Below are 22,915 nucleotides of genomic sequence, written 5' to 3' on the forward strand. Positions count from 1 at the left end.
AAGCCGGTTAGTTGTTAGGACCAATGCCTAAGCTAATACCAATACTGCTCAATTCCTGTAATCAATAAAGTTGTGGCCTAATTTGACCCATTAACTCGAATTCTCGTGTCTCGTGTCTTTATTTCTGAGGGGGGAGGCGGGAACTCGCCATGCAAGCTGTAAGCCAAGAACAGACTTTGGTTACAACTTGTGGCTTGCTGGGAGTGAGACAAACCATGAGCCCGGGTTTTCATGGAACGCTGAGCCAAACCATGGCTTAGTTCTGGGTAGTGCTGCTGCAGCAAAGAGTTGCATCAGATCTAGTATAAATGGAAGCTAATGCAAATCAAGTTCCATCTTAACCACAGGAGTCAGTTTCAAAGTCTGATTAAGATGAAACGCTGGTTAGCACTTATTGCAGAAGAACCAATTAACCATGGTTAAGGTGAGCAGGGGTTTTCCGTTCTGGAGAGTGGAGGTGTTGGGGAAAGGGAACACATAATCCTGTTCCCAATCTTTCAAGTGCAGATTAGAATGTGTGCATTTGTACCAGCAAATATACTGTATTTTCCCGTCTATAAGAGGCCCCCATGTATAAGACGCCCCCTATTGTTGGGGATTTAAGAAAATGGGGAGAGATCTATCTGTGTATAAGAGGCCCCCAAATTTTGGACATTATTTTTAAGGGAAAAAACCTAGTCTTATACACGGAAAAATACGGTATATGTGCCAATATTAGCACTACAATTGCCCAGGCCATGTGGGAAGCTGTATCAAAAAAAAATCTTACCATATGGAGTTATAGAAACCAGCAACAGCCACCCGCAAAGTTGCCTAAAGGTATAAAATCAGAGCCGAGCTGCAGAATGAATGCAGATAAAATGCGTTCCCAGAACAACTTTGCGCCTGCCTGTTCCTGTCTACCTTCAAACCGGCATTGCATTCTAAGGGAAAGAAGAAGAAGAGGAGTTTGGATTTGATATCCCGCTTTATCACTACCCGAAGGAGTCTCAAAGCGGCTTCCCTTCCTCTCCCACAACAAACACTCTGTGAGGTGAGTGAGGCTGAGAGACTTCAAAGAAGTGTGACTGGCCCAAGGTCACCCAGCAGCTGCAGGTGGAGGAGCGGGGAAGCGAACCCGGTTCACCAGATTACGAATCTACCACTCTTAACCACTACACCACACTGGCTCATACCCAGGCTCATGGTTTGTCTCACTCCCAGCAAGTCACAAGTTGTAACCAAAGTCTGTTCTTGGCTTACAGCTTGCGTGGCGAGTTCCCGCTTCCCCCCTCAGAAATAAGGGGGACTGGAGGAAAATAATTCCACCTAATTCTTATTGTGGGGCTAAAAAGAGCTGGGAGCAGAGTCCCATTCAAAAATACCTCCTACGGAAGTTATTTAGAATCATGTTTGTTTCTTAAAACATATATGACATTACTGTTATATAATGCAGTTAGGTAAAGGTAAAGGGACCCCTGACCATTATGTCTAGTCGTGTCCGACTCTGGGGTTGCGGCGCTCATCTCGCTTTATTGGCCGAGGGAGCCGGCGTACAGCTTCCAGGTCATGTGGCCAGCATGACCAAGCCGCTTCTGGGGAACCAGAGCAGCGCACGGAAACACCGTTGACCTTCCTGCCGGAGTGGTACCTATTTATCTACTTGCACTTTGACGTGCTTTCGAACTGCTAGGTTGGCAGGAGCAGGGACCGAGCAACGGGAGCTCACCCCGTCGCGGGGATTCGAACCACGACCTTCTGATCGGCAAGTCGTAGGCTCTGTGGTTTAACCCACAGTGCCACCCGCGTCCCATATAATGCAGTTAGATACTGGGAATTGTTCTGCGCGAACCTGACTTTTGACTACGAGTATCCAAAGTCAGGAAGCTTATACTCATTAAAGAAAAGAGCTACACGTCTCTGAAGATCCCGAGCAGTAAGCTCACCTTGAGAAGCTTGATTTCTCTCATGGCGATTTTTTTAACCATTTTGTCATCCTCGCTTTCCAGAAACTTCTTGACGGCAACGACTCTGCCGGTCTCCTTGTTCCGGCATTTCATCACCATTCCGTAGCTTCCTTCTCCCACCAGCCCAAGGATCTCATACTTTTCCATTTGGATTCAAGCAGCTGACGAATCGCTTGGCTACGAGAGAGAAATCAGCGTCACCGTGTGCACGACGAAGACGCTCATTATCCTTTTTTAATGAGGCATTTCAGCTTGAGACTCAGGCTGAAGATAGAGGCTGTCTTCTCCACGGCAGGCTTGTTATGAGGTGCACAAACCTTGCTTTGCAGCTTGCCTTGCGCACCATAACAGGATGTTTGAAAAACACAGTCCAAAAGTTGTCTCCGGTAACCAGAAATTTAACTCAGGCAACCAGCTGGGATAGGCTCTGGTACGCTTCCATCGCAGGAGGAATGCTTTTTCTTTTTTCTTAATTAATAAATTTTCTTTAAGAATCAGCAATAACAATAAATCAACAATAACTAACACATCAATTCCCTATTCGGTATGGCGAACCATCTTTAACAATAGTTAACCAACTATTCACTTTGAATTAGTCAACTTTTCATATTTAACTTTGTCTCTTTCTTAGCGGGTAAGAAGGAAAAGAGACCAAAGGGGATAGAGGAAGAGAAAAAGGAGGGATAGAAAAAAGAAAAAGTGAGAAGAAAATCAAGAAAGAAAAAAGGAAAAGGAAAAAAAGAAATCAATAAAGAAAAAAGAAAAAAATACATTTAACTTTCGATTAGACTCACTATATTATTATCGCTATTGTTCTTTCACACACAGTTCTAAATACTATATTGCATTTCTTTGTTTTTATCAAATAACTAGAAACACATGGTTCAGACTTACTATTAAAACAGCAATGCAGCAGGTGTGTATGGACAAAGCTGTAACTAAACAAGCGCAAGGGTGCATCTCCAATCCTTCTTCCCACTTTCCAACAACACTACGAGACAAAACGAACACACTACCACCTTGCAGCAGCTGACCGGCAAATCCTTCATAAAATAAAATAAAACATATTTATATAAGCTGCTTTCCAATCCCCTTCAAAGTAGCTTAGACGTTAGAACACAGTGCACAAAATTTAGTAATCGGCTGTGCTTTTTTTCTGGGGGTACTCAACAGTGGTAATAATAATAATAATAATAATAATAATAATAATAATAATATATTTATATCCCGCCCTCCTCAGCCGAAGCTGGGCTCAGAGCAGCTAACAACAATAAAAGTAACGCAGTTTACATAAAATCACAATCAATTAAGCGGAATCAGCACCATTTTCCACCCAATTTTTAAAAGTGTGGCACTTGGCTGGCTAAAAAAAGAGGCAAGCATCTGTAGCAAGATTATAAAAAATATTACAAATCACCAACACATGACCCCTTGGGAGAGGAGGTAAAAATCACGGAATTGTTGGATGGGGGTCACAAGGCATAACTTTTCGCCTTTTCTTGCGAGGAATCCTATTTGGAATAAGGGTAAGAGGTAAAGGGACCCCTGACTGTTAGGTCCAGTTGTGGCCGACTCTGGGATTGCGGTGCTCATCTCGCTTTATTGGCCGAGGGAGCCGGCGTACAGCTTCTGTTCTTATCCTGAAGCAAAGTTCTTAACCTGAAGCATTATTTCTGGATTAGCGGAGTCTCTAACCTGAAGCGTATGTAACCTGAAGCGTATGTAACCTGAGGTACCACTGTAGTCCTGTAGCATCCTCTGGAATTGTCCTATTAGGCTTGATCCAAACAAGAAGAACTACAGTGGTACCTCAGGTTACAGACTCCGTTAACCCAGAAATAGTGCTTCAGGTTAAGAACTTTGCTTCAGGATGAGAACAGAAATTGTGCTCCGGCGGCACGGCGGCAGCAGGAGGCCCCATTAGCTAAAGTGGTGCTTCAGGTTAAGAACGGACCTCCGGAACGAATTAAGTACTTAACCCGAGGTACCACTGTACACAAATCTTACAGGTTGTGCGTGACTTTTTACCCGGCCGCCCTAAGGCGCTGCTATTGCTGCCTGCGGTTCCCTGTTTGTCCCTTCTCTGACCCATTGTATTTTCCAGTCATCACCTGCCCCTGGACCCAGGGCCGGCCCAAGACATTTTGGCCCCTGAGGGGAACCACGAAACAGCCCCCCTCCTCCTCACCAGGGAAAAAGGGGTGAGGGAAGGAACGAGGAACAAAGATGGAAGGAAGCTACTGCGAAAATAGCTCAGTCAGTAGAACGACAGACTCTTACTCTCAGGGCCGTGCGTTCGAACCCCACATTGCAGGGGGGTTGAGCTAGATGACCCCTGGGACCCATTCCAAGATCTATGCCAGGATCTGCTGCCCCTGTAGAACCTGCTTTAGCCGGCCTCTGCCAGTTGGCTCTTTGGGCAGCGCATCCAAGGGGAGATGCAGCCCCCTTGCGCCCGATCCTGTGGGAGAGAGAGGCAGCGCAGAGATGGCAGGAGGCTCTCCTGGCAGCGGCTCCGACGTGCGAGGAAGGGAGGCGGCTGCGAGTCCCAGCCACCGCTCCCCCTTTTCCTCTGGGGTGGCACAGACTGGCATACTGTCGAACATAGGTGCCGACTCCCTGGGTGCCCGAGGACCCACAAAATTCCCCATGAAGGGGCCGGGCACCCACAGTTGCCGGTGCCAGGGCCATGCACCTTGCATGGCACCCACGGTCGCGGGGCCCAGCTGGCACCCCCCCCAAAAAAAAAAATACCTTTGCTCCGGCTCCTGGGAGGTGGGTGCCCGCACCTCTCGTTGAAAAGCACACGCAGCACCGGGGATCCCGGAGTTGGCACCTGCCACTCACCTGCCGCCCCCTCCGCCGTGCCCCCGCCAGCAGCGCGCCCTCCGACGGCGCAGGGACTTCTTTTGCAGCTGCAGGAGCGCGCGGGGGCGGGGGGCGCGCGAATGGAACGTCGGGGCCCGGGCGGTAACCAGGGGCAACGGCCAGCCTGCCGCTTGCACGACACGCGCTCTCTCTCTGTCGCGCGCGCGCGCGCGCATCAAGCACGCGCCGCTGGGGAAGGCTGGGCGGGGGCGCGCGCGCGCGCAAGGGGCTGCGGCTCCTGCAGCAGCTGCAGGTGGTGGTGGTTAATAATAATAATAATTTTTATTTATACCCCGCCCTCCCCAGCCAAGGCCGAGCTCAGGGCGGCTAACAAGCAATAGTAAAGATAAGTTGAATGAATGCAACTTAAAAAACAAAATTAAAATACAACATTAAAATATTGAAGCATTAAAATATGAAAATGTAGCCTCATCGCAGGAGGAGAAAGGAAAAGAGAAAAGAAAGAGGGGGAGGGAATCAAATTGGCTCCAAGCCAAAGGCCAGGTTAGAGCCCCAGCCCGCCCTGCTGCTGCCAGCCTGTGCGGGAGTGAGGGGCCCTCCCCGCAATGGGCACGCCGCGGTTGCATGCCTGCATCACGCCGCACAGCCGTCTTCGGCCCCCAACGGAGCTCCCGGTGACGTCGGTGGTGGTAGCCGTAGCTGCAGATGACACAACCTCAATGGCAGAAAGTGAGGAGGAATTAAAGGACCCTTTGATGAGGGTGAAAGAGGAGAGCGCAAAATATGGTCTGAAGCTCAACATCAAAAAAACGAAGGTCATGGCCACTGGTCCCATCACCTCCTGGCAAATAGAAGGGGAAGAAATGGAGGCAGTGAGAGATTTTACCTTCTTGGGCTCCATGATCACTGCAGATGGTGACAGCAGTCGCGAGATTAAAAGACGCCTGCTTTTTGGGAGAAAAGCAATGGCAAACCTAGAGAGCATTTTAAAAAGGAGAGACATCATCTTGCCGACAAAGGTCTGTATAGTGAAAGCTATGGTTTTCCCAGTAGTGATGGATGGAAGTGAGAGCTGGACCATAAAGAAGGCTGATTGTCGAAGAATTGATGCTTTTGAATTATGGTGCTGGAGGAGACTCTGGAGAGTCTCATGGACTGCAAGAAGATCAAACCTCTCCATTCTGAAGGAAATCAGCCCTGAGTGCTCACTGGAAGGACAGATCGTGAAGCTGAGGCTCCAATACTTTGGCCACCTCATGAGAAGAGAAGACTCCCTGGAAAAGACCCTGATGTTGGGGAAAATGGAGGGCACAAGGAGAAGGGGACGACAGAGGACGAGATGGTTGGACAGTGTTCTCGAAGCCACCAGCATGAGTTTGACCAAACTGCGGGAGGTAGTGGAAGACAGGAGTGCCTGGCGTGCTCTGTCCAGGGGGTCACGAAGAGTCAGACACGACTAAACAACAACAACAGCCATCACTGCCTCCAGCAGCTGTTCTGCTGTTTAACTATTCACTGAGGACGTCGGGGAGAACCTTCTGGCGGCGAGTGCCGTTCGACAGTGGAACGGTATCCCTCTGGGATGGTGATGGGCTCTTCCCCTTCCCAGGAGGTTTTTCAGCAGAGGTTGGATGGTCGTCTGTCAGGGATGCTTTCTTTGAGATGCCTGCATTGCAGGGGGGTTGGACTAGATGACCCTTGGGGTCCCTTCTGCCTCTACGATGCTATAATTGTATGGTGCCCACTGTTTGATAGGTGGCAGTAGGCAAGGCTTGCTGCTCGTCTAAAGCATAGGATTATAGAATCGCAGAATGAGAAGGGACCCCGAGGGTCATCTAGTCCAACCCCCTGAATGCAGGAATCATTTGCCCATGGGGCTCCAACCGATGACGCGGAGATTAAGATCCTCATGCTCTACAGCAGGGGTCAGCAACCTTGTTCAGCCGTGGGCTGGTCCACCGTCCCTCAGACCATGTGGTGAGCCGGACTATACAGTGGTGCCTCGCAAGACGAAAAGAATCCGTTCCGCGAGTCTCTTCGTCTTGCGGTTTTTTCGTCTTGCGAAGCAAGCCCATTAGCGGCTTAGCGGCTTAGCAGGCTTAGCGGATCAGCTGTTAAGCGGCTTAGCGGATCAGCTGTTAAGCGGCCTAGCGGATCAGCTGATAAGCGGCTTAGCGGCTTGGGGAAAAGGGGGGGGGAGGGGAAAAAAACCCGCAGGAACACGCAAGACATTTTCGTCTTGCGAAGCAAGCCCATAGGAAATTCGTTTTGCGAAGCACCTCCAAAACGGAAAACCCTTTCGTCTAGCGGGTTTTCCGTCTTGCGAGGCATTCGTCTTGCGGGGCACCACTGTATTTTGAAAAAAATATGAATGAATTCCTATGCCCCACAAATAACCCAGAGATGAATTTTAAATAAAAGCACACATTCTACTCATGTAAAAACACCAGGCAGGCCCCACAAATAACCCAGAGATGCATTTTAAATATAAGCCCACATTCTGCTTATGTAAAATCCACGCTGGTTCCTGGACTGTCTGCGGGCCGGATTGAGAAGGCGATTGGGCCACATCCGGCCCCCGAGCCTTAGGTTGCCTACCCCTGCTCTACAGACTGAGCTGTTTTGTTGAACTTTGAGTTGCAGTACCTAGAAAACAAGGAAAAGCCCTAAGATTATAGAATTATAGAGTTGGAGTTGGCAATGCTGAAATCCTGGGTTGGCTCCAAGCAGCAACCTGCTGGTTAATAGCCAGACGCTGACTCGAAAAAGACCATTACCAAAATGGATGTTAAATTCACATTGGTAATGGGTTTCTGGGCTTTCCCCCCAAGAAGCTGAAGGATGAGAAGTCAGCGTATGTTGAGGAACGTCAACTGGCAGAAGACTGGAGGCAGGTGATGGAAGTTAGAAGTGCTGGACTGTACAGCTGTCCCACTACAGAAAACGGTAGGTGCTTGTTTATTTCCATTCCTGTGAGCAAAATCGACTTGGGTCTCAGTGTACGAAAGAAAAGCCCTGCAAAACTGGGAGAAAACCCTGTCTGAAATCCTGAACAGCCACTGCTACTCCATGTGGATAATACTGAACTAGATCTGACTCAGTCGGTGTTAGAAACACACATATATATAAGCTAATCGCCAAATAGCACCTTAAACCTGGGTTATGGCTGCCACAACAGAATGTCTAGGCACCATTCCCCCACCTAACCAAGGGATTTATTTTTATTTTTCATTTCATTTCTATACTGCGTTATACAGAAGAAAATCTCAAAGTGGTTTAGTAAAGGTAAAGGTACCCCTGCCCATACGGGCCAGTCTTGCCAGACTCTAGGGTTGTGCGCTCATCTCACTCTATAGGCCGGGAGCCAACGCTGTCCGCAGACACTTCCGGGTCACGTGGCCAGCGTGAGAAGCTGCATCTGGCGAGCCAGCGCAGCACACGGAACGCCGTTTACCTTCCCGCTGGTAAGCGGTACCTATTTATCTACTTGCACCCGGGGGTGCTTTTGAACTGCTAGGTTGGCAGGCGCTGGGACCGAACGACGGGAGCGCACCCCGCCGCGGGGATTCGAACTGCCGACCATGCGATCGGCAAGTCCTAGGCTGTGGTTTAACCGACAGCGCCACCCGCGTCCCACAGCGCCACCCGCGTCAAAGTGGTTTACAAGACAATAAATCATCAAACAAAACAGTCCACAATAAAGGAAATTCAAACTTCAAGGAAAATATTTCAGATCCTTCCCTAAGTGACATTTTGCTTTCCCCATATTTACTTGCTTGATTTAAACAGCTGCCCCATCGCAGGACGACGCCTGGAAGGCAGTGTGGTGTGGTGGCTAGTGTTGGACTAGGACAGGGGTAGGCAACCTAAGGCCCGGGGGCCGGATGCGGCCCAATAGCCTTCTCAATCCGGCCCGCGGACGGTCCAGGAATCAGCATGTTTTTTACAGGAGTAGAATATGTCCTTTTATTTAAAATGCACCTCTGAGTTATTTGTGGGGCCTGCCTGGTGTTTTTACATGAGTAGAATGTGGGCTTTTATTTAAAATGCATCTCTGGGCTATTTGTGGGGCACAGGAATTCATTACAGTGGTACCTCGGGTTAAGTACTTAATTCATTCTGGATTAATTAGTTCGTTTCAGGTTTAAGAACCTGAAACTGTTCTTAACCTGAAGTACCACTTTAGCTAATGGGGTCTCCCGCTGCTGCTGCGCCGCCACCACGCAATTTCTGTTCTCATCCTGAAGCAAAGTTCTTAACCTGAGGAACTATTTCTGGGTTAGCAGAGTCTGTAACCTGAAGCGTATGTAACCCAAGGTACACTGTATCCCCCCCCCCCCCAAAAAAAAATATAGTCCAGCCCACCACAAGGTCTGAAGGACAGTGGACCGGCCCACAGCTGAAAAAGTTTGCTGACCCCTGGACTAGGAACCGGGAGATCAGGGTTCAAATCCCCACTAAGGCATGAAACACACAGAGTGACACCTTGGGCCAGCCGCAGCCTTTTAACCTACCTCACAGGGCTGTCGTAGGGATTAACGGAGGAGGAAGGTGAACTATGTACTCCTTGAAGGGGGGATATAAATGCAATAAATAAGCTCTTCTGCTTTGTTTCTGAAGAATGATGGAGGGGCCGGCCAGCCTAGCATCCAGAGATCTCCACATCCAGAGATCTTGGTGCTTTCAGCCAGAGACATACAGAATATATGAATGACTCACAAGAGAGCTGCAGTGAACACATGACGTTGACTTGTACAAGTCAGACTAATGGGCAACCTGACCTTTAGTCTCACCTAACTGGTTGTGGGTTAAACCACAGAGCCTAGGGCTTGCCGATCAGAAGGTCAGCGGTTCGAATCCCCGCGATGGGGTGAGCTCCCGTTGCTCGGTCCCTGCTCCTGCCCACCTAGCAGTTCGAAAGCACGTCAAAGTGCAAGCAGATAAATAGGTACCGCTCCGGCGGGAAGGTAAACGGCGTTTCCGTGCGCTGCTCTGGTTGGCCAGAAGCGGCTTAGTCATGCTGGCCACATGACCCGGAAGCTGTACGCCGGCTCACTTGGTCAGTAAAGTGAGATGAGCGCCGCAACCCGAGTTGGCCACGACTGGACCTAATTGTCAGGGGTCCCTTTACCTTTAACTGGCAACAGCTCCAAGGTTTCGAACAGATCGGGCACTGAACCTGGGACCTTCGCTCTGCTGGAATGCAAAAGACTTTTATCATCACTGCGCAAAATAACCAGCTGTCTGCTGAACTAGCCACTTGTGACAAATAGAAGTCAAAGTGTTGCTGGCATCTGTCTCTGGAGACAATGGGAGTGTACAGGTACAACAAAACAATTTTTCATGCTGTCTTAAGGTCTATCAGCTGTCAAGTCTTGAGTTGCCCACACGTGCATCAAAACGACACTGAGTGGTACAGTCCAGGGATAGTTTCACCTCTTCATCAGCTGCCTGCATGAACCGGACCTCAAGATAGAATATACAAATTCAGTTTGAAAATTTCAACTTTTCCGTAAGTGACAGGCCTACGGTGAAGCAGCAGCGGTGGAAGAATAGCCTTCGCCTTGGAGAGCGAGAACAAGAAAATTCAACACCAAAGGCAATGGATAGTGCAGTACATGTGATTTGGTAAGTTCTGCTGAATGCCCTACAATAAAGACTCTGCTCTTTTGCTGGCATAAAAGGTCTAGTAGGTTTAGAAAGGGCCATGGCTTCAGCATGCGTGGACAATTACAACTGTGTCAACGTGCATATATTTTCACAGCAGCGACAACACAAAGAATTTTGACATGCGGACAGCGTAAGATGCAAGTTGTTGCAAGGTGCAGAATCCACTGCTAGTTAAAATTATCAGATCAACAGCAATTCTGGGATCAACAACACCGGTACGATTGCCTTTCCATGTAGATAACTGCCACGGAGGAACACCAATTCCACTGAGAAGAGAATTCGGGACCATTGATGAATGCTGCAGACATCAGTAGTTTATTGGTATGTTTAGTCAAAACACATTCAAAAATGGAAACTTAAAAAGTAAATACTTTCCACCTGCAACAATTAAACTAGATTCTACTAGCATATAATGCTCAACACATTACAGCAATAAAGATGGTAGTCCACTGTCTAAAGCCAAAAGATGGTTAAAGCAAGTTTGTTGAAATAGGACTGCAATTATAGCAATACTACCCCATTGTCAACAAATCAGCAGTTTATAACAGGTCAAAGTAGATCTGTTGCTTTTTTCTTCTAGAGGTACATTTATTGAAAGGAGGGACAAGAACACTATGAGTCCACAGTACAGTAGGCGAACGGTCACCATGTAAACTTCTGTGTATGCTTCCAATATTGTTAATTCATGGCATTTAAAGAAGCCGGCCGGGTAAGCTGAATGGCTCAGTAGCTCCTCTAATTGTCAGTTACGTATTTTTCTGATTATTTCTCCAGTGCCATTTGCCTTTTAAGAGTTCTTTCTTTTAAGATCGCAGGGCAATACCATAGCACTTAAAAAAGAAAAAAAGTCAAGGAACACAAAACACTGGTAAGCAAACCGCTTGCTGAGAACAGCAGTTTCAAGAAAGGCTTTCAACTTAAAGGTTTATGGTTTGTGGTGAGGCATTCAAGTACATTTCCAGGCATCGTCTGAAAATGAAACAGTTCAACACAAAACACAGCCCCAAATATAACCATGGAAAGAGAGAAATGTGTCCCAGAAAGTGTATGAAAATAGTGCAAGACTTACCGTCAAACATGGAAGACCTCAATTATTATTATTATTATTATTATTATTATTATTATTATTATTATTATTATTTGGGGGGGAGGGGAGAAAATGATGCAAACTCACTCCCCCTCCCCCTTAACACACAGGCAAGATTTTCCACATTCATAGGAAACAGCAAATGGTCACTTTTAACCAAATGCTCCTTGCATTAGGCATTTTTGTTAAAACAAGTGAGGTCTTCCATGCTTAGAGCAGCTCTGAGTGGTCACATATTTTTGCCTCCCCTCCTCAAGAGTAATCCTGAGGCTTACTGAGCTGTCCAGCGTGAAGCCGGGGGAGCGTCGTTTTGCTACATTTGCAGTTTTCTGGAATGTGCGATCTATGCAAACAGGAACCTGGAAACAGCAAACCTCTCACCAAAATTCAAGACGCTCTAAAAAAAACAACCCAAATACACAAGAGGAGGTCCTCCCTCCATGAGCCGTGTGGGCATCAAAGTCGCTTCAAGGTTGTGCAAAGTGGGTGACGACAGTTCAGAAACCCGGAAATAGCAATTACTTTGAGCTATTCTCCTGCCCTGTGAAAATTGCAGTATCCTTGAGGTGTAACAAGTTTTATGTTAAATATGCTTATCCGAAGTATACTTGAAACAAAGGTACGTGCTTGATTAACTTTGGACTTGTCTATGCAAGAATGCACACACGCTTCCGCAACTCCCTTTCTCTTAAAAATCAGCCATTTCTTTCCTCCCTCTTTCAAAGGCTTCAGAAACATGTCAACCGCAGAGCTAGGCAAATAATATTCCAGTAACCTTTACCGATTTCAAGATACTGCAATTTTTTATACAATGATTTTATAAACATTTTTTTTTATACAGCTGTTAAAAGTTTTGCAGCACAGCCATTCATACCACTATACTGTACAAAATCACCAGCAACACTGGAATGATGTATTTAATAGAAGGCACCATCATGCTTATTACATTACCAGAGACCTCAATACAGTAGAGACAATTTTTCACTGTACACTGCTTACAGAAAGGGGAAAGGGGAGAAGGAGTGTGTTGAGCGGTTAGCCATCCCTGTTCTGGAGAAAGGCGGGGGAGCTCATTAAATCCTTAAAAAAAAAAAAAAAACTTGTTTCGTATTCAGGACTATGATTTTTGAAGTTTTTACATCTGTGTTTACAGCTAAATGGTTTCCTTCTGGAACATACTTGTAGTCTCGTTAAGGTTTGTGTGTGTGTACATATATTGGTCAGAGCAAAGCAGAGCAGATGCCTGCATCGTTTCACAAGCTACTTTTTCCTTGCTGCTTTCAGCAGATGTCAACGTAAAAGGAGTCAAATACCCATTAGTGCGCTTTTGAGTTCGTAAAAACGTGAGTTGTTTGGAGCCAAGTGTTCTATAAGGGGGGAAAAGGGTAAGCTTCTCCAATTGCAAAGATTGCACTAGCTGCGTTTCCAACAGTAATAGGCAGAAACAGTAACACTTACACAAAATGTGTAGCAGGAGGGTGCTTTTTTTTGTTTTACTGAAAGGACCTTAACTCAAATTAGGCACGCCCTTGTCCTTTTTTTTTTTTTTTTAAAGTTGTCGCTGCAGAAAGTTTAAATGGTCATTTCTCACAGTCCTTAATCTCCAAGTCTAAGTTATACGTTAACAGTGTGACTTCTTTGTGAAATTGGGGAAAGAACGTCCACCTCAATTTAACTGGTAACCAAAGGATGTTTCTCACATCAAAGAAATGATCAAAAAGGCTGTGTTACATTCCAAAGCCAGAAAATTAACAAGAATGCAAACACGACGAATAATGTATCACTGCCAAGACTGCCTGCCAACATTTGGGTCTTCAACGACGTTGACCTGTGAACCGGCCTTCCATCTGCCCAGTTCCTCTTCCGGAGCCAAGTTTGTGGGCCATGCCACCCCTTAGAGGAGGCCCTCTTCCATCGCGGTCTCGCATCATTCCACCACCCACAATGCCACGTGGACCCCCTGGACCTCGGTCGTTGCGCCGGATATCTCTGCGGTCATCGCCACCACCTCGGGTCTCCCTTTCACGAGCCGCTCTGGTCTTTTTTTCTTCTACGTTCAAGCGCACTTCACCACGAAACATAACAGGCTTGAAAGGGCGGGGAGGGAGGGAGAGGATAAAGCGTTAATACCAAAAGCTTAGCTGGTTTTATAGCGTCCAAAGAGGTTCATTAGCTCACTTAGTAGAACATATGCAGAAGGCTCCCAGAGTGGCTGGGTATAATCATCATCATCATCATCATCATCATCTCCATGTCATGCATGCAACATTAGAGCACTGAGTGTGCATAGCTAACCTAATTGCTGGCAGTCATTGGCAGACCAGATCAGAACGCATCATTTCTTTAGAGTGTGTCAATCACAATGCTAGTTAGTATTCAGGTTGTCATATCATTAGCAATTCTTATTACCGTTATCTTGCTAGCTACAATACACAGACCCAGTGGATGTTATTTTGCACCATCTGTGACAACGTTGTTTGTATGGATGGCAGAAATCTATAATAATCATCAATTTTATTTATACCCCCGCCCTCCCCAGCCAAGACCGGGCTCAGGTCGGCTAACAACCAAAAATAAAAACAAGTTGATTAAAATACAAATTAAAAAACAAGATTAAAATACAACATTAAAACATTAGGATGCAGCCTCTTCACAGGAGGAGAAAGGAAAAAAGAAAGAGAGGGAGGGAGGGAATCAAACTGGCTCCAAGCCAAAGGCCAGGCGGAACAACTCTGTCTTACAGGTCCTGCGGAAAGAAAGCAGATCCCGCAGGGACCTGGTCTCATGAGGCAGAGCGTTCCACCAGGCTGGAGCCAGTGTTGAAAAGGCCCTGGCTCTGGTTGAGGCTAATTTAACTTCCTTATGGCCCGGGACCTCTAGGGTGTTGCTATTTATGGACCTTAAGGTCCTCCGTGGGGCATACCGGGAGAGGCGGTCCCATAGGTACGAGGGTCCTAGGCCGTGGAGGGCTTTAAAGGTCAAAAGCAGCACCTTAAATCTGACCTTGTACTCCACCGGGAGCCAGTGCAGCTGGAAAAGCACTGGGTGAATATGCTCCCATGGCAGAGACCCCGTGAGGCAGAAGCTGCCATACTTTGAACATTCCTTACAAAACTCCACTTTAGAAGCAATGCATATTCTTAGTTATCCCAGATCACTCCTTTCTTCAGGTCAAGGATCTGGGTGCAAGGATGGCCAATTCTCAATTGAGCTGATTATCCAAACACAGTAAGCAACTGGTCATTTAAAAATAAATAAATACAAGAATATGACTTCCCGTCAGGGTCTGGCAGCCAGAACTCAGTTCTGGCACCTCTCAGGTATGTGCCATTCCCATTCTAAGAGAACGAGGGAGGTGTTTGTCGTGAGTTCTGGCACCTCTTTTTCTAGAAAAATAGCACTACTTCCTGCTATCTTGAAATGTTGTGAAATTATTCTCTTGCCGCTTTCTACCGTACACTGTAATTCTGTATGCGTTCTAATCAACTGTTTTGTGCCGCATCTAAAGTTATGCCCTCAAATCTCTATCCTGATTCACTCCTTTCAAGAGCAGTAATTTTCAGTAATAAAGGTAAAGGTACCCCTGCCCGTACGGGCCAGTCTTGACAGACTCTAGGGTTGTGCGCTCATCTCACTCTAGAGGCCGGGAGCCAACGCTGTCCGCAGACACTTCCGGGTCACGTGGCCAGCGTGACAAGCTGCATCTGGCGAACCAGCTCAGCACACGGAACGCCGTTTACCTTCCCGCTGGTAAGCGGTCCCTATTTATCTACTTGCACCCGGGGGTGCTTTCGAACTGCTAGGTTGGCAGGCGCTGGGACCGAACGATGGGAGCGCACCCCGCCGCAGGGATTCGAACCGCCGACCTTTCGATCGGCAAGTCCTAGACACTGAGGCTTTAACCGACAGCGCCACCCGCGTCCCAATTTTCAGTAATAACACTTTGCAATTTAGAACACTCTCAATGGTGTCGCAAACAAATAGCTGTGACCTATTTTCGGATAGGAGAGGATTATTTTCACTATTACATTAACTAGGGACTGGTTTACACTGCACTTTGCCTCTCATCAGTTCAGCTATCGCTTGCTATGCATTAACTGTGGCCTCTTCATAAACCTTCAATTCAAATCCTTCTTTTAATTGAGGTCTGGATTGTGGAGTTAGCAAGATTCCCCTTTGTTTGTTTTAAAGCCACTACAATAAATGTGCAGTGGGGAGGAAGGAGAGTAGGTGCATAACTTGTTCCTAGACTTCACTATGAAGTATTGATCTACAAAAGGCAGGCAAGTGCCATCTGAACAGGCCAACAGCCAGATCCTCACCCTGTTGGCATTACACTCCTCCCGAGCTGCAGATATGTGGGATTGTTGCATGTCACATGTCTGTTTACATTCCAGAACAGATTGCTGGCATGAGCGGAACTTCCGCTCTGTATTGCTTTTGTTTTCTCTCTCCCTGAGAAGAACAAGGAGAGAGGCCATGTTTTTCTTTGTCCTGATTTATGTATAATAAATGCCTGGAGGCGGTTGGAGGATGGATGGCGGCTAACGGATTGAGGTTGAATCCTGACAAGACAGAAGTACTGTTTTGGGGGGACAGGGGGTGGGTGGGTGTGGAGGACTCCCTGGTCCTGAATGGGGTAACTGCCCCTGAAGGACCAGGTGTGCAGCCTGGGAGTCATTTTGGACTCACAGCTGTCCATGGAGGCACGGGTTAATTCTGTGTCCAGGGCAGCTGTCTACCAGCTCCACCTGGTACGCAGGCTAAGACCCTACCTGCCTACCTGTCTCACCAGAGTGGTGCATGCTCTAGTTATCTCCCGCTTGGACTACTGCAACGCGCTCTACGTGGGGCTACCTTTGAAGGTGACCCGAAAACTGCAATTAATCCAGAATGCGGCAGCTAGACTGGTGACTGGGAATGGCCGCCGGGACCACATAACACTGGTTCTGAGAGATCTGCATTGGCTTCCAGTAAGTTTCCGAGCACAATTCAAAGTGTTGGTGCTGACCTTTAAAAGCCCTAAATGGCCTCGGTCCTGTATACCTGAAGGAGCGTCTCCACCCCCATCGTTCAGCCCGGACACTGAGATCCAGCGCCGAGGGCCTTCTGGCGGTTCCCTCATTGCAAGAAGCAAGGTTACAGGGAACCAGGCAGAGGGCCTTCTCGGTAGTGGCGCCTGCCCTGTGGAACGCCCTCCCAGCAGATGTCAAGGCAATAAACAACTATTTTACTTTTAAAAGACAACCGAAGACAGCCCTCTTTAGGGAAGTTTTTAATGTCTGATGCTGTATTGTTTTTAATATTCAGTTGGAAGCCGCCCAGAGTGGCTGGGGAAACCCAGCCAGATGGGTGGGGTATAAATAATAAATTATTATTATTATAGTATCGTATCCACGCCTCAGGCCTGATTCTGTTGTGTGATTGCTGAGTAATGTGTGCTGATGGATCTCCACAGCGACAAGGCTGAGAGGGAGACGGCCGAGCCAGCTGGCTTTTCACCCCTCGTTTCCGACACTCCCCACCCCCCTGACAGAATGGACTCTTATCACTTCAGGCTGCAAGTGGGAAATAGCATAATTAAGCTTTTTCCATACAGAACACTTATCTACACACAAAAAAACCATAGCACCTCAAGGAGAAAGGCTTTTAAGCCCGGTCTTTCACTGTCTTATTCCTGGTTCACAGAAATCCTTTGATGGATGAATGTGAAGTGGGTGGGGACTTATAAAAGTCTAAGGCAGCAGAATTCAATGTGTCATAATGAAAACAGAATCTAACACTAGTTTATCACATGGTGACTAGATTACTTACTTTTGCCAATAAAATCTTCTGAACTGGCTCAGAGTCATCAAACACCACAAAGCCAAAGTTTGGGAGTTTTCCTCCAACACCTTTAGTATTGATGCGAAGCTCCACAACATTCCCAAAGCCTGTGAAAGCAGGGTGTAGATGGTTATGGGAAAATGTATGACATCTATTAGGCAGCAAGTCAGTTTACTCAGAAGGCAATTTCAGCAATGCTAATTAGAGAGGCAACTTAATATGTGACTAGCAAGAATCCCCACCGCCTCAAGCTTCACTTATGTGCCACTTACTCATGAAAAACTCTTTCAGTTCATTCTCGTCAATATCATGTGGTAAATTGCCAACGAAGAGCTGATGACTATCCGGATAGCGAATTATTCGCCGATTGTCTGATTCGTTCGGATCCATATCTCCTCGACCTGCATTCATACAAAACCAGGACGCAAACAGCAGTCAGCTTACAAACACATGGGAGGCTCCTGAGGGCGAGAATGAACTCTGGATTCAATCCCATGTTCAGTTCTATTTCATAAAATGGGTGCTGTCTTTGCTTATTATCTGTTGTAACCAGGAATGTCAAAATTCGGCCAGGGACTTCACCGTTGGGAGACAATGAAGCCTAAAAGGTTTAAGGGGAGGCAAGAGAGAGAAACCTAACAGGTATCAGCGACTAGAAACTTATCCTGGATTCTATTCCCTTCCTGGCAGGCTAAAAGGTTAGAAGAGAAAGTTGAAGTAACATTATATATATATATATATATATATATATGCTTTCGTAGATTTTCACGGGTACAGGAATGCAGGTTTTGGTGTCCTCGGGTATCTTCCCGTGTAAAAGTTGGGGTGTCTAGGCGACCTCGTCGAAACGTCGCCTAGACACCCCAACTTTTACACGGGAAGATACCCGAGGACACCAAAACCTGCATATATATATATATATATATATATATATATATACACACACATACACACACACATACACACACACACACACACAGTGGTACCTCGATGTGAACACAACCCGCGTCTGCGCGGGTCACGAGTCGCTGCGTCTGCACATGCGCGTGACGTCATTCTGCGCATGTGCGAGCGGCAAAACCCAGAAGTAACCCATTCCGTTACTTCCGGGTTGCCGCGGGACGCAACCTGAAAAGATTTAACCTGAAGCGTCTTTAACCGGAGGTATGACTGTATATATATATATAGAGAGAGAGAGAGAGACGAGGGAATTAAAAAGAGCAGAGATAGAGCACTGAAGTATTATAAAAGTTAGAAGTTACAGTAATCACACTGTGGAAGTTAAGAGAGCACACTTGGAACACTGCAAAAGAGAAGACTGCAAATGGAACTAGAAGGGGAACTCCAGCAGAAATGGAAATGCCTATTTATTAACTTAAGATAGGTAAATACAGTGGTACCTCGGGTTACATATGCTTCAGGTTACAGACTCTGCAAACCCAGAAATACTACCTCGGGTTAAGAACTTTGCTTCAGGATGAGAACAGAAATCATGCTCCGGCGGCATGGCAGCAGCGGGAGGCCCCATTAGCTAAAGTGGTGCTTTAAGAACAGTTTCAGGTTAAGAACAGACCCCCAGAACGAATTAAGTACTTAACCCAAGGTACCACTGTAGTCCAGTTCAGATTTAGCTGGATGTGTTTTCTTCTTGTTCTTAGAGGAAAACAGGTGGCCTTTTTTTTTAAGAACGTATTTTCAGAAACTGTTCACTTGTTACTTGGCAAAAGCCTTTGGGGAAAACCTCTCTCTCTCCCCCTCTCTCTGTGTGTATGTGTGCAATTGTCATGTACCTTCAAGGCCATAAGGGCCTTTCACATTCAAATTTAAAGCTAGAGGACTTCGGGTAGGCCACAGAATCATAGGATTGTGGAGCTGGAAGGGTCCCTGAGAGTCATCGAGTCCAACTCCCGGCATTGCAAGAATCTCAACTAAAGCATCCATAACAGATGGCCACCCAACCTGTCAAACCAGGTGAACGACCTCATTTTCTAAGGAAAACCCACGGTAAGCCAAATTTGCAATACTGGTACTTGGATTTTTTTTTTACCTGGTCTGGGGCCCCTTGAGGGAAAACCTGGCCGCTCCCGCGGACGCTGTTCACGCACACGAGGAGGTTGAGACTGGGTTTCAGGTTTTGTTTCTACTCTTTGCTGGAACGAGAAAAGGCACGGTTAGCAAAAATCCTAAAGGTAACTTGGACAGCTGAAGCAGAGCAACTCATAAATACAGAATAAAGCTGTTGGGTTTTTTTTTTGGTTTGTTTTGTAGTTGGAAAAACATTCCACTTACGAATTCCTCTGTACCAATCCAGGACTGTAGGGCTTACTTTTTGTTATAAAACAAAAAAGTTGAGTTCTGAACTACATCTTATTCAGACTAGCTAAGGCCCAAAGCACTGGTGGTGATGAGGGTTTTCAAGGGACAGCCCCTGGCAATCCTGAAAAGCCCCCCCCCCCCCAAGGTCAGGGGCCTTCTTAAGTACCATGCCGTGAAAGCTACTATCAAAGAGCAGCTTAAGCCCTGGGAGAGCTGAGAAGCAGAGCTCTCCCCACTGGCTCTGCTGCGAAAGGCCAGCTGCATCAGGTGTCCTCTTCCCTCAGCTGTCATCTGTGGACAGCCATTTCGTCAGGGTGCCTTGGTGGGAGAGACAGGAAGCCGGGTTCAAGGCACCTGCTTTGCTGGAGGCCAAGCTCCATCAGGCACCTCCTGCCACTGAGCTATGAACTAAGCCAGCTGGTCAATATAGGAACAACTGCCGAGAAATTGGGGCCTGGGTTTCGAATTTTATATTCCTCTTCCCCCCTCACCCCTTTTCCCTTGTGTGCTGTATCTTTATTCTTAGACTGTAAATCTTGGGAGTATAGGGACGCGGGTGGTGCTGTGGGTTAAACCACTGAGCCTAGGACTTGCCAATCAGAAGGTCGGCGGTTCGAATCCCCGCAACGGGGTGAGCTCCCGTTGTTCGGTCCCTGCTCCTGCCCACCTAGCAGTTCGGAAGCACGTCAAAGTGCAAGTAGATAAATAGGTCCTTCCGGCGGGAAGGTAAACGGCGTTTCCGTGCACTGCTCTGGTTCGCCAGAAGCGGCTTAGTCATGCTGGCCACATGACCCGGAAGCTGTACGCCGGCTCCCTTGGCCAATAAAGCAAGATGAGCGCCGCAACCCCAGAGTCATCCGCGAATGGACCTAATGGTCAGGGGTCCCTTTACCTTTACCTTTTAAAGCTAGGGAGTGTTTGTTTTTTAATGGATTTATTATTGTTATTTATTTCTACAAGCCAATACCTCCCTCTTATTTCTCAATGACCCAACTTTGGCTTCATTCCTGTTGGTATTCAGTGTTGATGACAATAAAACATGTGGCTTCTTTCTACGCTAACTAACCAATCCTACCGACTCATTAGTGGGAGAGGCCATGTCCAGGCCAACTTGAGTAAAATATTTTGAGGGGTGGGCAGGTAATCCCCACCCCACATAATCAATCACTTGACATGACAGACACACACCATTTGAATGGCAATGCCCATCAACTTTGGGAGGGGTGTGTGATGTTGACATATGAGAGTGCTGGAGGTGAAATAGTTAAACAGGTTACCCAATCAGGACCCAGGGGGGTGGAGTCAGAGGGACCATAAAACCAGCTCTGGGAGGGGCGAAGAGGGAGAGTTTGTTGGGAGTTGGGTGGTTGGTTGGAGTGGGAGTGGGAGTGAATTGGGATAGAGTCTGTGGGTAGGTTGAGTTAGTGTAGTGAAATAAGCTGAGTCAGGAACAGTTAGGAGCTAGGAAGACAAATAAAATCTGAGAGGTGGTTTAGTGAGTGGAAGTTATAGGTCTGGACAGGCACCCCATGATTGTAATTGACTGATACCATTTATGAAACCACATGCTTGTTAAACTGCAATAAATAAACAGAAGTTTATGTTCCAATTTAAACCCTGACTGGACTCAGTATTGTACCAGGTAGGGCCTGGGTGGTGGAAGCGAGAAATAAAGTGGTGGCACAGGGATCAATAGACGGTGAAACGTCCGGGGACCCTGTGTGATCGCCACAGGGGGTGGCCCCCTCAAATATTTTATGACATGGGCATAGGAGTCAACTCCTATGCCCATGTCAATAGATGGTTTTACACTTAATGATTTAACATCTGCATAGTGGCCTTCGGAAAAACTATACATCTTATATACACTGCCAGCAATGTTTTACTGTAAAGGTTTACTGTAAAGGTTTTCAACCTTTTTCAGTCACGGCTCTCTTGACCAATTACATTCTATCTGTGGCATCCCTGTGGGGCTCACCCCTTCCCTGAAGAGCTGGCAGCCCCTCACCCTTTTTCAAACACCCTTCCTTGTGGAGTGTTCCCTCAGCCTCCTCTCCTCTCCCCTCTCCTTGGGAGTCCTCCGGGCAGCTGCTGCTGCCGCTGCCCCTGGTCTCTGAGCTGCCTCCAACCAAAGACAAGTGCCTCTTCACATTGCTCCACAGGGGCCTGGGACTTGTCTGCCCATTCCCAACAGCAAGGGCTGGCGGACTGGCTGGCTGGGCTCCCTGAACTGCTTGCTCCGAGGCCGCCTCAGCTCCTGGCAACCAGCACCCCCTGGCCAGCCCCAGAGGCACCACTCGCCTGCGGAGCTAGTAGCCAGGGCTGCTGCAACAAACAGCTGTGCAAGCCTTTGGGAGGCAGAGACACGAGAGGACATCAGAGTTGAGAGGGAAGGAAAGAGGGACAGAGGCCAGTGTTGTCTGTGGCAGCCCTGACCATCATTCAAGGCACCCCAAGGTGCCACAGCACACTGGTTGAAAACCACTGCCCTGTTCATTTCAACTAAGCTTGCAACAATGGGCTGTGTCAAAGGGTCTGATTATGCTGCTCGTATGAAATCTTTAAATGTCTCATACCAGAGCTGGGTTCTTCACCTTGCCTTTTGGTATGGTAGCTGTGTTTACGCAGATTTGCTAAGTTTTTTTTAGGGGAAAGCAGCAGCATTGTGCTTAAACCTATCTCCATGTCCTCCACAAAACATTCTCTAGTAATTTTAAGGTGCAGAAAGATGAACTCAACTACCTTTTCAACTACCCATGGCTCACTCTGGGATAATCTGTTAAGACGGAGAGTAGAAGACCCTTAACTGCTATAATCAGCTCTAAACTACTGCTTAATGTTTGACTGTATCATTTATTTTGCATATGCATGGAATGTTTCTTGGGGGTGGGGGTATACAGGGATTGTTTATTATATGTATTTTTTGAAACAGAAAAATAAAGAAGTTTTTTGTTTTAAAGAAAGTAACTGGGTATGATATCTTGAATAATGAAATATATACTTCTCAGATTTTCAAAATACGGTTCAAACGAAAGTGTGGATGATCCCCAAGGGATCCCTTCTACACCTTTGTTCCAGACAACTTATATATCACACTGCCACAAACATTTTGGAAATAGGAGTAACAATAATACTGGTAAGCAGGGCTTTTTTTCAGCCAGAACTTGCCAGAATTCAGTTCCAGCACCTCCAGCGCCACTGCCATTACAGTGGTACCTCTAGATACGAACGGGATCCGTTC

The 22,915-nt window shown here is 47.1% G+C and overlaps 2 protein-coding genes across 8 annotated transcripts in view; both read right to left on the minus strand.

Annotated features, from left to right (window-relative positions):
- The window catches only part of CDKL2 (cyclin dependent kinase like 2), a 28,423-nt gene extending 23,460 nt beyond the window's left edge, over positions 1-4,963 (minus strand). Inside the window, exons 1-3 of one of the 6 annotated variants that reach the window (XM_077917571.1) lie at positions 4,794-4,963; positions 2,841-2,989; positions 1,926-2,123 (exon numbers count right to left, since the gene is read on the minus strand). In XM_077917571.1, the coding sequence (XP_077773697.1) occupies positions 1,926-2,093 (168 nt within the window). In that variant the 5' untranslated portion in view covers positions 2,094-2,123; positions 2,841-2,989; positions 4,794-4,963. Of the gene's footprint in view, positions 1-1,925; positions 2,124-2,840; positions 2,990-4,700 lie in introns of all 6 variants that reach the window. The other 5 variants (XM_077917569.1, XM_077917567.1, XM_077917568.1 and 2 more) reach the window with 5 other exon arrangements.
- Positions 4,964-12,431: 7,468 nt separating this feature from the next.
- Positions 12,432-22,915, minus strand: part of G3BP2 (G3BP stress granule assembly factor 2) — a 37,538-nt gene continuing 27,054 nt past the window's right edge. For both annotated transcript variants that reach the window (XM_028701737.2, XM_028701736.2), the window contains 4 exons: positions 19,406-19,508; positions 17,631-17,759; positions 17,347-17,465; positions 12,432-13,619 (listed from right to left, as the gene is read on the minus strand). In XM_028701737.2, coding sequence (XP_028557570.2) covers positions 13,347-13,619; positions 17,347-17,465; positions 17,631-17,759; positions 19,406-19,508 — 624 coding nt within the window. In that variant the 3' untranslated portion in view covers positions 12,432-13,346. The remainder of the gene's footprint in view (positions 13,620-17,346; positions 17,466-17,630; positions 17,760-19,405; positions 19,509-22,915) is intronic.

This window comes from Podarcis muralis, chromosome 13 (assembly GCF_964188315.1).
Source record: "Podarcis muralis chromosome 13, rPodMur119.hap1.1, whole genome shotgun sequence".
In the NCBI taxonomy this organism is placed as follows: Eukaryota; Metazoa; Chordata; class Lepidosauria; order Squamata; family Lacertidae; genus Podarcis; species Podarcis muralis.